Source organism: Lissotriton vulgaris, chromosome 4_1 (genome assembly GCF_964263255.1).
Source record: "Lissotriton vulgaris chromosome 4_1, aLisVul1.2, whole genome shotgun sequence".
NCBI lineage: Eukaryota > Metazoa > Chordata > Amphibia > Caudata > Salamandridae > Lissotriton > Lissotriton vulgaris.
The window spans coordinates 1,072,501,325-1,072,514,993 of record NC_141691.1 but is presented as its reverse complement, the minus strand read 5'-3'; the positions used below and the strand labels follow the sequence as shown (position 1 = coordinate 1,072,514,993).

Genomic DNA, 13,669 nt, shown 5'->3' with positions numbered 1-13,669 from the left:
ACTCAGGACTGGACTGACTTTGTTGATTGTGCCACTAAGGCTTTGGAAGGTTGGTTGCTGGGAAGTAAAGTTTCAGACTATTCAGGATTGTACACTCTAATAATGAGAGAACAGATCCTTAATAATTGCCAGAATCAGTTGTTGCATCAACACCTGATTGACTCAGATCTGACCTCTCCCCAAGAATTGGGAAAGAAGGCAGACACATGGGTCAGAGCCAGGGTTAAGCAGAAAAAACAGAACCAAAGAGGTGATCAAAAGAAGGCAGACCAGAAGGGCGGAGATAAGAAAGAAAAAGACCAGAAGTCTTCTTCAGGCCCCCAAAATAATTCTAACAAAGAGGGTGGGTCCCAGAATGGAACAAGAAGAAGAAGAATGATGGCCCAAAGAAACCTTGGTGCAATACCTGTAGATCAGTTTCACACTGGGGTAGTGAATGCACTAAGAAAGGCCCAGTACCTACCACTGCAGCCCCTAAGGCACCTGCACCCCCTAGTACAGTCAGCAGTGGTGGTACACAACCCAAGGCTATAGTGGGGTCAACCCTGGGTACTGAGATGGAGTCTGGCCTAGTCAGAATCCCTACTCAGGCAGTGCTGCTTTATGATGTGGACATGGCTATGTCCACTACAATGAGTCCCAATACTTTGGGCAAGTATAGGCAGACGCCTTTGATCAATGAGCAAATGGCTCAGGCCTACAGGGACACATGTGCCAGTGTCACTATGGTGACACCTAACTTTGTGGACCCTGGACAAATTGTACTAGGTGAGAATTACCTAGTGACCAATGCTAGCAATGCCACTACTACACATAGGGCCTCATTAGGATCGCGGACGGACTTGCGTCCGTCCGTGACCCCAGAGCAGGAGGGAACCTCCGCATGGCATGCGGAGTTCCCTCCTGTGCAATTAGGATGTGACTGCCACCCTGGCGGTCACATCCTCTATTTTTAACATTGCAGCAGGTGCGGCTTCAAGCTGCACCCGCGGCAATGTTAAAAATGCAGGTGTTGCATTTGTATGCAGAAAGAGGCAGGCACCGCACGGTGCCTGCCGCTTTCCGCATACAAATGCAGGGGGGTACCATAGGTACCCCCCATGTGCACCCCCACCCCCCCTTCACCTAGGGGGCCTGTAACGGGACCCCGCAGTGAAGTTACACATGCTTTTCCACGGCGGAAAACCCGCCGCGGAAAAGCATCTGAAACAGGCCATCCTAATATGGCGGACGGTGTCTGACAGACACCGTCACCATATTAGAGCTTTTCCACTTTGGTTGTAAGCCAGCCGCGGCGGAAAAGCTGCGGACGGAAACCAGGATCCACCAGCCATCCTAATATGGCGGTGGGTCTTTGGTGGGTCCGCTGCGGATTTCCGCATCCTCCGGGCCTGCGGTGGCTTCCGCCGGCCCAGAGGATGCGGAAAATCCGCAATCCTAATAACCCCCATAGTGTGGCTGTTGTTAACTTCTCCTGGGGAGGGGTAAATGGCCTCAAGAAAGTTGTTGTGAGTGCAGACATCCCAGTTGACTGTCTTTTGGGCAACGATCTAGAGAATTCCTTATGGTCAGAAGTGGAGTACAAGACTCATGCAGAGATGCTAGGTATTTCAGCTCATGTCCTTGCTGTAACCAGGTCCCAGGCCAAGAAGTGCCTACCTGAACCTGTGGTGGATCTTGAAACTATAGACCAACCACAACCCAAGAGGAAGAGCAAGAGGGTTAAGGCAGTGCCTTCCCACTTGCCCCAGGTTGAGGATCAGCCCTCTCAGGGGGATGATTCTGTGATCCAAGAGGAGACTGTCCTGGAAGAACTTGAACCTGATCAGGTTGAGTTTCTGGGGACAGGTGGACCCTCAAGGGCAGATCTGGGGCAGGCTCAGTTAACTTGCCCTTCTTTTGAACCCCTCAGACAGCAAGCTGCTGCTGAGGCTGCTGGGAATGCTCAAGGTACCCATTGAGTGTATTGGGATGACGGGCTCCTTTATTCAGAGGCTAGAGACCCCAAGCCTGGTGCTACCAGGAGGTTGGTTATACCTCTGTAATTTAGGGGCTTCCTTCTTACCTTGGCCCATGATATTCCTTTAGCAGGACACTTAGGCCAGAACAAAACTTGGTACAGGCTTGTCCCTCACTTTCACTGGCCTCACATACCAGAGGATACTAAGGAGTTTTGTCGCTCATGTAACACCTGCCAAGCCAGTGGCAAGTCAGGTGGTACCACAAAGGCCCCCCTTATACCATTACCTGTGGTGGGGGTGCCCTTTGAGAGAGTTGGGATAGACATTTTGGACCAATGGATCCCCAAACAGCATCTGGGCACAGGTTTATCCTGGTGGTAGTGGATCATGCCACCAGGTACCCAGAGGCAATTCCCCTGAGGACCACAACAGCTCCTGTTGTAGCAAGGGCCCTACTTGAAGTATTCTCCAGAGTGGGCTTTCCAAAGGAGGTCATTTCAGACAGACATGTCTGGCTATTTGAAAGCAATGTGGAAAGAGTGTGGAGTGAACTATAAGTTTACCACACCCTACCATCCACAGTGCAATGGGCTTGTTGAAAGGTTCTACAAGACCCTAAAGGGAATGATAAAAGGGTTACCTGAAAAGCTAAGGCGAAGAAGGGACATCCTTTTACCCTGCCTACTCTTTGCTTATAGAGAAGTCCCACAAAAGGGGGTTGGCTACAGCCCTTTTGAACTTTTGTTTGGCCACCCTGTAAGGGGGCCACTGTGTCGTGTGAAGGAAGGATGGGAGTTACCTCTCAAAAAGCCTAAACTTGATATTGTGGACTATGTACTTGGTCTCCGCTGCAGGATGGCTGAATACATGGAGAGGGCAACCAAAAACCTGGAGGCCAGCCAAGAATTACAGAAAGCTTGGCATAACCAAAAGGCTGTTCTCACTGTTTACCAGCCAGGGCAGAAGGTGTGGGTGTTGGAGCCAGAGCCCCCAGCAGCTCTCCAAGACAAATGGTCTGGACCCCACACCATACTGGAAAAAAGGGAGAGGTCACCTACTTGGTGGACCTTGGCACCCCTAGGAGCCCCCACAGGGTGCTCCATGTAAACAGATTGATGGCATATGTGGACAGGGCAGACATGGGTTTACTCATGGCTACAGATGGGGACCAGGAGGAAGAGAGTGACCTTCTCCCAGACCTGTTATCCCAAAACCCTGATGATGGTTCAGTGGATGGAGTAGCCTTGGCAGGCAGCCTCTCTGACCAGAAGCAATGGGACTGCAGACAAGTGTTGCAGGCTCATAGACATATGTTTTCTCTTACACCCAGGCAAACTAACTGGTGCACCCATGAGGTGGACACTGGTGACAGTCTGCCTGTGAAGAATAAAATCTACAGGCAACCTGACCATGTCAGGGATTTTATAAAGGCTGAGGTGCAGAAAATGCTTGAACTTGGAGTAATTGAGCCATCAGAGAGCCCCTGGGCCAGCCCAGTAGTCCTTGTGCCAAAACCTCATACCCAAGATGGAAAGAGAGAAATGAGGTTCTGTGTGGACTATAGAGGTCTCCATGCTGTCACTAGGACATGCTCACCCTATTCCAAGGGCAGATGAGCTCATAGATAAATTGCCTTCTGCCAAATTTCTGAGCACATTTGACTTGACAGCTGGCTATTGGCAAATCAGGTTAGCTGAGGAGTCTAAGGCCAAAACAGCATTCTCAACCCCCAGTGGACATTATCAGTTTGTGGTAATGACATTTGGTTTGAAGAATGCACCTGCCACTTTCCAAAGGTTGGTGAACCAAGTCCTTGCTGGGTTGGATGACTTTTGTGCAGCTTATCTAGATGATATTGCTGTCTTTAGTTCCACCTGGGTGGATCACCTGATCCACCTGAAGAAGGTTTCGGAGGCCCTGCAAAAGGCAGGCCTGACTATCAAGGCCACAAAGGGCCGGATAGGGCAGAGTAAGGTTGTGTACCTGGGCCACCTAGTAGGTGGGGGGCAGGTTCAACGATTGGAGAGCAAGATCCAGACCATACAGGACTGGGCTCCTCCAACTACTCAGACACAAGTCAGAGCCTTCTTGGGCCTGACTGGGTATTACAGGAAATTTGTAAATAATTATGGGTCCATTGTGACACCATAAAATGATCTGACATCCAAGAAGATGCCAAAAAAGTTCAGTGGACAGTTAGCTGTCAAAAGGCATTTGATGACCTGAAGAAGGCCATGTGCTCAGCACCAATCCTGAAGAGTCCTGACTACTCCAAAGAGTTCATTGTCCAAACAGATGCTTCTGAGTTGAGGGTGGGAGCTGTGCTTTCACAACTTAATGTAGATGGTCAAGACCAGCCCATTGCTTTTATTAGCAGAAGGCTGACCCCTAGAGCGAAACGTTGGTCAGCCATTGAGAGGGAGGCCTTTGCTGTGGTTTGGGCCCTGAAGAAGTTGGGACCATACTTGTTTGGCACTCACTTCCTAATTCAGACAGACCATAAGCCCCTCTTGTGGCTAAATTAGATGAAGGGTGAAAATCCCAAACTGCTCAGGTGGTCCATTTCCCTACAGGGGATGGACTTTACAGTGGAGCACAGACCAGGGAATGACCATGGCAATGCAGATGGCCTCTCCAGGTATTTCCACTTAGAACATGAAGATTTATCTGGTCAAGGTTAAGTTTAATGTCCCTGCGTTTGGGGAGGGGGGGGGGGGTTATGTAGGAGAGTAGAGTCTGCTTTCCTATGGTCACCTGAGATTTTTGCTTTTTGCTTCACTGGTTTTCGACATAATGTGGCTGTGGGCCTGCTAATCAGACCCACAGCCTGCTGTTCTCACTCTAAATTCACAGACATGTACTTTAGGTACATCACCAATTGGGTATTAGATCACCTTATCAGCCTCTGTACAGTGTACTATAGGTACCCAGGGCATAGGTGCATCACAGGCCTACCAGGGGCTGCAGCATATCTTTTGCCAACCCTTTCTGGCCATTCAAACAGACACAACTGGCTGATCACTCAGTTGGGGCAAGGTGGTGTAATCACCCCTTGCTTAGGTATAGTATACCTATATCTAAACCTATATCTGGATACATATATGCCTATCAGCCACTCCTATGGCAAGCCTTAAGAATCCTGGAAGCAGAGTGCTTGGTTTTATGTGAGATGGTGCTCTGGCATGAGCTGAGCCTGTCTGCAGCTTTCGGAACCATTTCCTTCTAGCTGTTCCAGGGTATTGCCATACCATACACTCCTAAGTGCATTATAATCCTCGCGGTTATTGCTAACTTTGGTTTGGCTTTATCAAAACATGTCGTGTAAGGTGTCATACACTTTGGAATACTACCCCCTTGCCAGTTCTGGCGACGGGGGTAGCATTCCACCCTTCTAGAGGGAGAAGACATGTTACTTTACTTAAACGCAGTTAAATCTAACCAGAGCCTCAGCATCACAAAATGGATGCTGCTGCCACAGACACGGGTCTGGCCTCCTGCTGCTGACCAGAACTCTGGCAGGGAAGGCCTGGACAAAAGATTTCCTGTCACAGGGAGGTGTTACACCACCCCAGACAGGAGATAGTGGATTGAGGCAGGCAGGGCGAGTGAAACTAGACACTGCCTGGGGCGCACAAGGCTCCCATGCATAGCCCAGTTCAAACCGGTGCTGGGACACTCCAGTCCCAGCTCTGGCGCGAAACTGGGCAAAGTGAAAGGGGTGTAACCATCCCTTCCTGGGTCCCACCCATAGGAGGGACCTAGCAGGTAATTCAGCCCCTTGATTTGGAATAAAGGTAGGAGCTGTGCCCAGGAGCAGTAGATTATCCTGACTGAAACTTTGATACAGAACTCTGGACCCTTTGACATCCCACTCGATGTGGAAGACTGAAGAATCTCCCTTGTTGTCAAGGAGTGACCACCCTGTGCAAACAGGCACCATCCAGCGCCCAGCGGTTTGCTTTGTTGCAGTTCCAGCCGGAACTCGAGCAACAGAGATCAACAAGACCCAGTTTCCCTGATTTCTAACAGCCCGATCCACAGTCCCTGCGAATCTGAGACCCGTGGAGGCGACGTGAAGCGTGAGGCCAGCCATCTTGAAAAGACTGCGAAGTGCAGACCGTGCAGCTCCTGAGGCACCCTCGAAGCTGTGCATTGGGTTTGAGAAGCCCCAGCCCCGAGCAGCTTGTGCACCGAAGATCTCCCCTCCATACTCATCGAGTGCTGCGTGGGGCCCTTTTGCATTTTCCTGCTCGACGCGTTGTCCGGTCACTTGCCCGTTGGCTAGTGGCCCCTACGATGACGAAACTACAAAACTACTCTGCTGGTCTGGTTGCTCCAGACTGGCCCTCGCTCTCCTAAAAAGGAGCCAGCGCTCAGACCTTGCTGGTCCGAGTGAGAAGCGATCTTCAAATCCTGCGTGGGTTGTCTTTGCCAAGGCCTGTTGACTCCGATCCGGAAGCCGACACTGCCAACAGTGGGAGCCTTTGTGGGTGAGTTCGTGTTCCACTTCAGGTCATCGTCGATGCCCCAGAGTCCACGTGGCAGCGGAGACAAGCTTCACAACAACTACCTGATTGCGCCCGACATTGCCTGGTATCTTCCTGGTTCCATCCTGGTCACTGGCTAGTGACCCAGACTCTGTCCCCTCTGCTTTCAGATACTCTACAACTTCGATCCACCCTTGGATCTAGCCGGACTCTTCTCTCCTGGCCGCCTGCAGCATCTTGATCTCCAGGCTCCATAGATCTCCACGACGAAACCCGACACACTTTTGCACCTATGCACCCGCTTCCTGTGGGTGAGGTTACGATCTAACACCGGTGCTCCTGTAGTGGTTTACACCTCTAGTGTCCTAGTTTAAAGTGGTTTAATTCTATTCCAGTCGGAAGACTTCCAAAACAGTAACTTTATAACTTTTACAAACTATTGACTTTGCAATGGTGCATGCATGTGCTTTAGGCACTGCACCCGTGTCCCGCGGGCCTCTCCCGACTTCATCACTGCTAGTCCCGAGTAGTCCCAGCCATTCACAACGCCCTAGGCCTTACCATTGTTCGAGAGGTGGTACTTATACCACTATTTTATTATATGGTTAGAGTGGCCACCGGGCCTATCCAAAATTGTGCAACTTTTGCAAGTTTAACTGTGCTTTTGTTTAAACGCTTGTGCCTCTGCACTCATATAGAGTACAGAGGATTATTCTACTAATTAATACTTATATTTTTATAATATATAACTTGTCTGGTGTCCTTTCATTTGATATTACAGGATTGCATATGGTAAAACAGTTGGCTTCACATGCCCTCTTGAGTTAAGCCATGACTGCTTAGGTCTATGCTACCCCTAGGATAGCTTGTCTATAAGGTTGACTTTACAACCACCACCATAAGGGTTGTTTGGACTGATACAAGGTGATCACTAGAATAGTGAACATCATACATCAGGCCAACTTCTCACAACCACAGATAACACATTGTAGTTCCTCTGCTTTCTGATCAGTTGGAGGTGGACGAGGAGTAGCTATCGATCTTCTAAGTGGGATGGCATTGAGTGTGGTTGTTGTCTCTTTCTCAAAAGACTTAAATTCTTGTTGTGATTTGATTGTTTCTGTTACTTCTTGACAATTTTTTCCAGGCTTTTTCCCATTGTATATGGCTTGTAGCACTTGTTGTTACAATGATATTTGATCCTTTTCACCCATCAGTTTGTCTTTCGTGAATTTCGTCTTGCTATATTTCTGCAGCATCTCTAAGTCTCTTCTGTCCAGCCACTGTTGATGTTCGCTTTTCTTTCAGATTAGTTTGGCATATGACACATTTTTTATTTGTTGAAAAAGTCCTCAGATTTTGAAGTTAGCAACATTCTTCAGGAGTTAGAAATCCTCTGCTATCACCTACTTCTCTGTTTAGGAATTTGAATCCATGGAAAACCTGAAACAAAATCATTATTAAAATAAATTACCAATATCATGAATAAAACCATAATTATAGAGCCGCCATGTTGGAAAATGGAGGAAGGGTTGCACTTGGAGGAGTTTTCTGTCACTCTAAGGCTACTTGACCCGTAAAACCTACGGTTGACACACAAATTAAATATACAGGTCTCATGGTTCCTGAAATATTACATCTTCACTGCAACACAATGCCAATTTTAAAATGTCCTTAAAATTTGGCCATAATTAGTGTCTACTCAAGCTACATTATTTCCCTAATGATAGCAAATACAAATCAAAAATGAAAATCTCTGGACAACAATTTTTTTACAGAGGTTTATCAAGGGTGCTAGGACTATCTCTTCGACTGAAGGCTTAAATGCTGCCTTCTTCCAGGCGGCCTCCCAGCCAGCCGTTATTCTCATCATATCCTCTAGCTTGCTGTGAGCTTGTGTACACCACGTTATTCAGGTTGTGATATTCGAAATACATATCATAATCAGAATTTGTTTTTGGTAGCTGTTACATTTTTTAGGATAAAATGCATCAAGTAATCTGTTAAGAAGTGTCATATTGTTCCGTTCACAAGTGGGAAAACGTGCAAGCAACATTAGTCTGGTCTGTGGCTGGTATAATACTAAATGTAAATCCTGTCAATGCACACTGGCATTTATGAAGTATTAGGTGGTAATATCTCAGGCTGCATACTTCAAAAAGTATTTTAGAAGTCTTTTAGTAATTGTATCGTTTAAGTTTCTCTTAACTGCTTTAAACGTGGGTTGATACTTAACTCAGTATGAACATCTTAAATGAAAGTGAATAGAAAGAAAATAGGAAACTTGTGGTCCTATTTTAAAGTGGTACACAGCAACACATAAGCAATTTTTGAAGCAGTTCTTCAATTTATAGTTATTCTTCATTTGCTTTAGGTAACTAATGAGATTGTTCGACAGCTCATGGAGCAGAATGGATTCTATAACTTGGAGAAACCTGGAGAATTCACCAACATTGTGGATATCCAGTTCTTGGCTGCCATGATTCACCCTGGAGGAGGCCGCAACGATATTCCACAAAGACTGAAGCGGCAGTTCTCTGTTTTCAACTGTACTTTACCTTCCAATTCTTCAATTGACAAGATCTTTGGTAAAAAATAAATAATGATAATTAAAACTGTTTTCCCGAGAAATATAATTTTAAATGTTGCGCTGTTTCAATATTGATAAAACGTGCAAATTTAAATGTTTCAAATGATTTTATTATGAATGAGTTTTAAGTATTTGAAGTAACCTTTAATATGAAAACAGTAATATTAGTGAATTCGCCCATGTTATTGCCATTTAAAATCACACTTATCCCAGTCCCAATATAAATAAAGCAGTTTTTGTCTTTTGATATTTCTCAATATTCCAAAACATGAAGCCTTGAGTATACCTTTATCATAATTTATCGATGTTGCTAAAATTGTGTGCATCATTTTACACTGTCAAAATATCTTGTAATTGATGAAAATAGGTTAGAAAGATTGTAATTTCTGTTAACATATTTGGGTTCAAATAAGACACACACATTAGGGTAGAAATGGCAAGCGGATAATATTCCTGCAGTGTATACGTAATTTGTCTCCTGAAACATTCACTTTATACCAATCACATGTCCGCTAGTACCACCCCTTTATCTGTCATTCAGCAGAAAATTACAGTTATTGCCATTTTCCGCTTTCATAGAAACTAATCCTTTGACAATGTACACAATGTATTCCAATCATAGAGCAAGGAGTGTGTTTAGAGATATCCCATTTAAAAGTGCATTGCACTATTTGCGACCATTGCTTTGTGTGATATAGAACATCATAGTCTACTTTGTCTTTATTCTCATGTGATTCTGTCGGTCAGAGGGTCATGCTTATTCCTCCATTTTGTATTGTTAATGAGAATATAGTCATGAAAGTCTAAATAATTTGCAAAAAGATATGTGCATAACCGATACATAGTCACATTTATATTTTACCTTTTGTAGGTGTGATTGGAGTGGGGCATTACTGTACCAAACGTGGTTTCTCAGGTGAAGTGACGACTTCAGTTTCCAAGTTAGTATCACTGACTCGAAGACTATGGCAGATGACCAAAGTCAAAATGTTGCCAACCCCAGCGAAGTTCCATTATATCTTCAACCTGCGGGATCTTTCTCGGATCTGGCAGGGGATGCTCAACTCCACCTATGAAGTTATCAGAGATTCAAATGTAAGTTACTTTACTATTGGAAATTTTATGTTTGATCAATGTTCCTGGTAGTTTTCTTTGGCAAACCTCTCATGCAGCATAAATGTATTCCCATCCAAAAACGCAGTCTCATACATGTGTTTGAACTTGTCGTCAATATTTTACATAAGCAAAAGTGACTCATTTTGTTTAAATGTTGTCAATGTCTGTGAGTCATGTTTGAAGGCCTCAATGGCATAAAGTACACAGAAACTGATGCAGTGCGCGAGCCACCTTCATGGAGCAGGCACGGAAAGAAAGTCCCCCAGTGCAGTTCGACTGAGACTAAAGGATGTTAACTTCTTCTCTCTGTAGGGTGATTAAGGACAAGAAGGGAAGATCTACAGCTTGTGCAAATACAGTAGGGGGAGAGGTTAAGGATTGCTAGCAAAACAAGCACTGGCGTTGCCAATAGGTCTCGCAGTAGGAAAGTTGGAGCTATTACAATTGCAAATAACAATGCCTTTTATTTTTGTTTTCATTTTAAAAACATAAAGGGCTTTATCATTTACAAAACCAATAGCTCCAACTTTCCTACTGCGAGACCTATTGTGCACTGCACAGTGTGGGTGAAAGTGGCACTGTGTGGGTGTGAGTGGCTTTGAGTGAGTGGCGTTGCGTGGGTGAGTGGCGTTGCATGTGTGAGTGTTGTTGCGTGGGCGAGTGGCGTTACGTGGGTGAGTGGCGTTGCGTGTGTGAGTGGCGTTGCGTGTGTGAGTTGCGTTGCGTGTGTGAGTGGCATTGCATGGGTGAGTGTGGCGTTGCGTGTGTGATAGTGGGCTTGCGTGGGTGTGAGTGGCGTTGTGTGTCTGAAAGTGGTGCTGTGTGGGTATAAGTGGCACTGCGTGGGTGTGAGTGGATTTGCGTGAGTGAGTGGTGTTGCATGAGTGAGTGGCGTTGCGTGGGTGAGTGGCGTTTCATGTGTGAGTGGCGTTGCGTGGGTGAGTGGCGTTGCGTGGGTGAGTGACGTTGCATGTGTGAGTGGCGTTGCATGTGTGAGTGGCGTTGCATGTGTAATTGGCATTGCATGTGTGTGGCGTTGCATGTGTGAGTGGTGTTGCATGTGTGAGTGGCGTTGCATGTGTGAGTGGCTTTGCATGTGTGAGTGGCGTTGCATGTGTGCGTGGCGTTGCGTGTGTGAGTGGCGTTGCGTGTGCGAGTGGCATTGCGTGGATGAGTGGGGTTGCGTGGATGAGTGGCGTTGCGTGTGTGAGTGGCGTTGCGTGTGCGAGTGGCGTTGCGTGTGCGAGTGGGGTTGCGTGTGTGAGTGGCGTGCATGTGTGAGTGGCGTTGCATGTGTGAGTGGCGTTGTGCGTGTGAGTGGCGTTGCGTGTGAGTGGCGTTGCGTGTGAGTGGCGTTGCGTGTGAGTGGCGTTGCGTGTGAGTGGCGTTGCGTGGGTGAGTTGTGTTGCATGATCTCTAAATATTTCACTAATGCGATATTGTTACATTGTTGTTGGTAGTAAGGTATTGTTACGTTCCTCACTCGTGTTCATGCTAGTATACATTTCAGAGCCACTAAAGAAAATAATTTTCTCAGTGATGCATGCGAAATTTGGACTTCTTCGTTTTTATTAGTTCATTGGTTTGCTGTCGTTTTTAGTTATGTAAGGCTTCGTTTTGCCCGTGCTGTTGCATTAAATGCTCACAAAACCTTCAATTATTTTCAGTTAGCGCCATTGTGATATTTCTAGGCCTTTCAGGAGACTGCAGTCTTTGGGGAGGCGTGAAGCCTTTGCTGCCGTGAAAGATATTTTATTTTTCAGCCCCTTGTGCTGTAGAAATGCTGCCGATGCGCGTGTCTGGCAGGGAACAGATGGCCTGGCTGTTAAGCAGGGGGCGGGTCAGCGCTGGGGAAGCCTGTGGGAGGGTGATTGCCGTTTTTTTTTTAGTTATGTAAGGCTTCGTTTTGCCCGTGCTGTTGCATTAAATGCTCACAAATCCTTCAATTATTTTCAGTTAGCGCCATTGTGATATAGCCTGTGGGAGGGTGATTGCCGTTTTTTTAGTTATGTAAGGCTTCGTTTTGCCCGTGCAGTTGCATTAAATGCTCACAAAACCTTCAATTATTTTCAGTTAGCGCCATTGTGATATTTCTAGGTCTTTCAGGAGACTGCAGTCTTTGGGGAGGCGTTAAGCCTTTGCTGCCGTGAAAGATATTTTATTTTTCAGCCCCTTGTGCTGTAGAAATGCTGCCGATGCGCGTGTCTGGCAGGGAACAGATGGCCTGGCCGTGAAGCAGGGGGCGGGGCAGCGCTGGGGAAGCCTGTGGGAGGGTGATTGACATAGAAAGTCATGTAGAGAGAGGGGAGGTGCTGGTGTGGGAGGAGTGCTGCTACGGCAAGGCTGTGTTTGCGGGGAGAGAGAGGGGAGGTGCTGGTGTGGGAGGGGGGAGGTGCTGGTGTGGGACGAGTGCTGCTAGGGGAGGAGAAGCCCTGGCCGTGAATGCGCGTGCATGTTTGCTCACGTGATTCACGTGAACTGCAAGAAAACCACGGGGCTGAAAGCCCTTGGTTTGAAGAGGATTTTGCCGACATGAATTCTCGCTCCGCTCAATGCGCTTGCGCGCATTGATAGGTCGCGAGACCTAAAAAGGAGTCCACCCCTCAACAGCCTAGCAGCTCACCCTTTTATATGTCCAGGTTAAAGCTCTGGGCTCTGACCAAAATGCAGAAAAAAATAAGTTAGTTATGAGTAACGCAAAATAGAGGAGTATCAGACTGATTAGGTGCATTTACAATTTAGGGTTATGCAATGTGTAAGGAAATGTGGTTTATTATATGATGTGGTTGTGAGGCCTCACTATGTAATCATTCACAACCCTTTCTTGGGTCCAGTCAGGCTTGTTGTCAAACCTTAGCTCAGCCATGGGTAGCTGTGGCTTTAAGCAGTCAATCTTAAACAAAGGAACAAGTGTAAAGCATTTAGAAGAACCAAGACAGCTGGACAAGAAAGAAACACAAATCCCAAGAAATCCGACACCAATATATAAAAATAGACTATATTTTTCTGAATTTTTGGACACCCAAACGAAAAATATCCACCTGGGGTTTCTGGAGTTAAATTTACGTGAGAAACAGTAAATCACAACTTTTTACTTAAACGTGAAAAAGCATTGGCAAGTTCAACAAAGTTGACACAAACTTGTTCATGAAAACTTTTGTCAAAGTTGATTGCGGTCACTTCCAGTCACTTTGGATGATTAACTCCAGCAGGGAGCAGGTAAGGGAGACTAACAAAGTCCCAAAGAACAGTTACCTCCAAGAAGAAGCAGCCTCCAGCCAGTTCCAGTGTTAACGCCAATATGCCATTGACTTCTATGGAGTGGTCCTGATGCAAGGGATGCAGGATGCTGAAGGACACTGATGATGCTGTGCAGTCGACGGGGGTTGTCCTTGGGCTACTCTTTGGTCCTGGTGGGGCAACTTTTACCACAGGGGTCGATGTCCCCCCTGCAGTCCTCTTTGTTTCAGCAAAAGTCCAGTCACGCTGAACTACTGGTCTCTAGACACAACATA

General features: G+C 46.5%; 1 protein-coding gene across 1 annotated transcript in view; it reads left to right on the top strand.

Moving 5' to 3' along the window:
• DNAH5 (dynein axonemal heavy chain 5) overlaps positions 1 to 13,669 on the top strand; it is a 5,605,957-nt gene that overhangs the window by 4,347,799 nt on the left and 1,244,489 nt on the right. The window contains exons 49-50 of the mRNA XM_086967405.1: positions 8,823 to 9,036; positions 9,910 to 10,133. Coding sequence (XP_086823531.1) covers positions 8,823 to 9,036; positions 9,910 to 10,133 — 438 coding nt within the window. The remainder of the gene's footprint in view (positions 1 to 8,822; positions 9,037 to 9,909; positions 10,134 to 13,669) is intronic.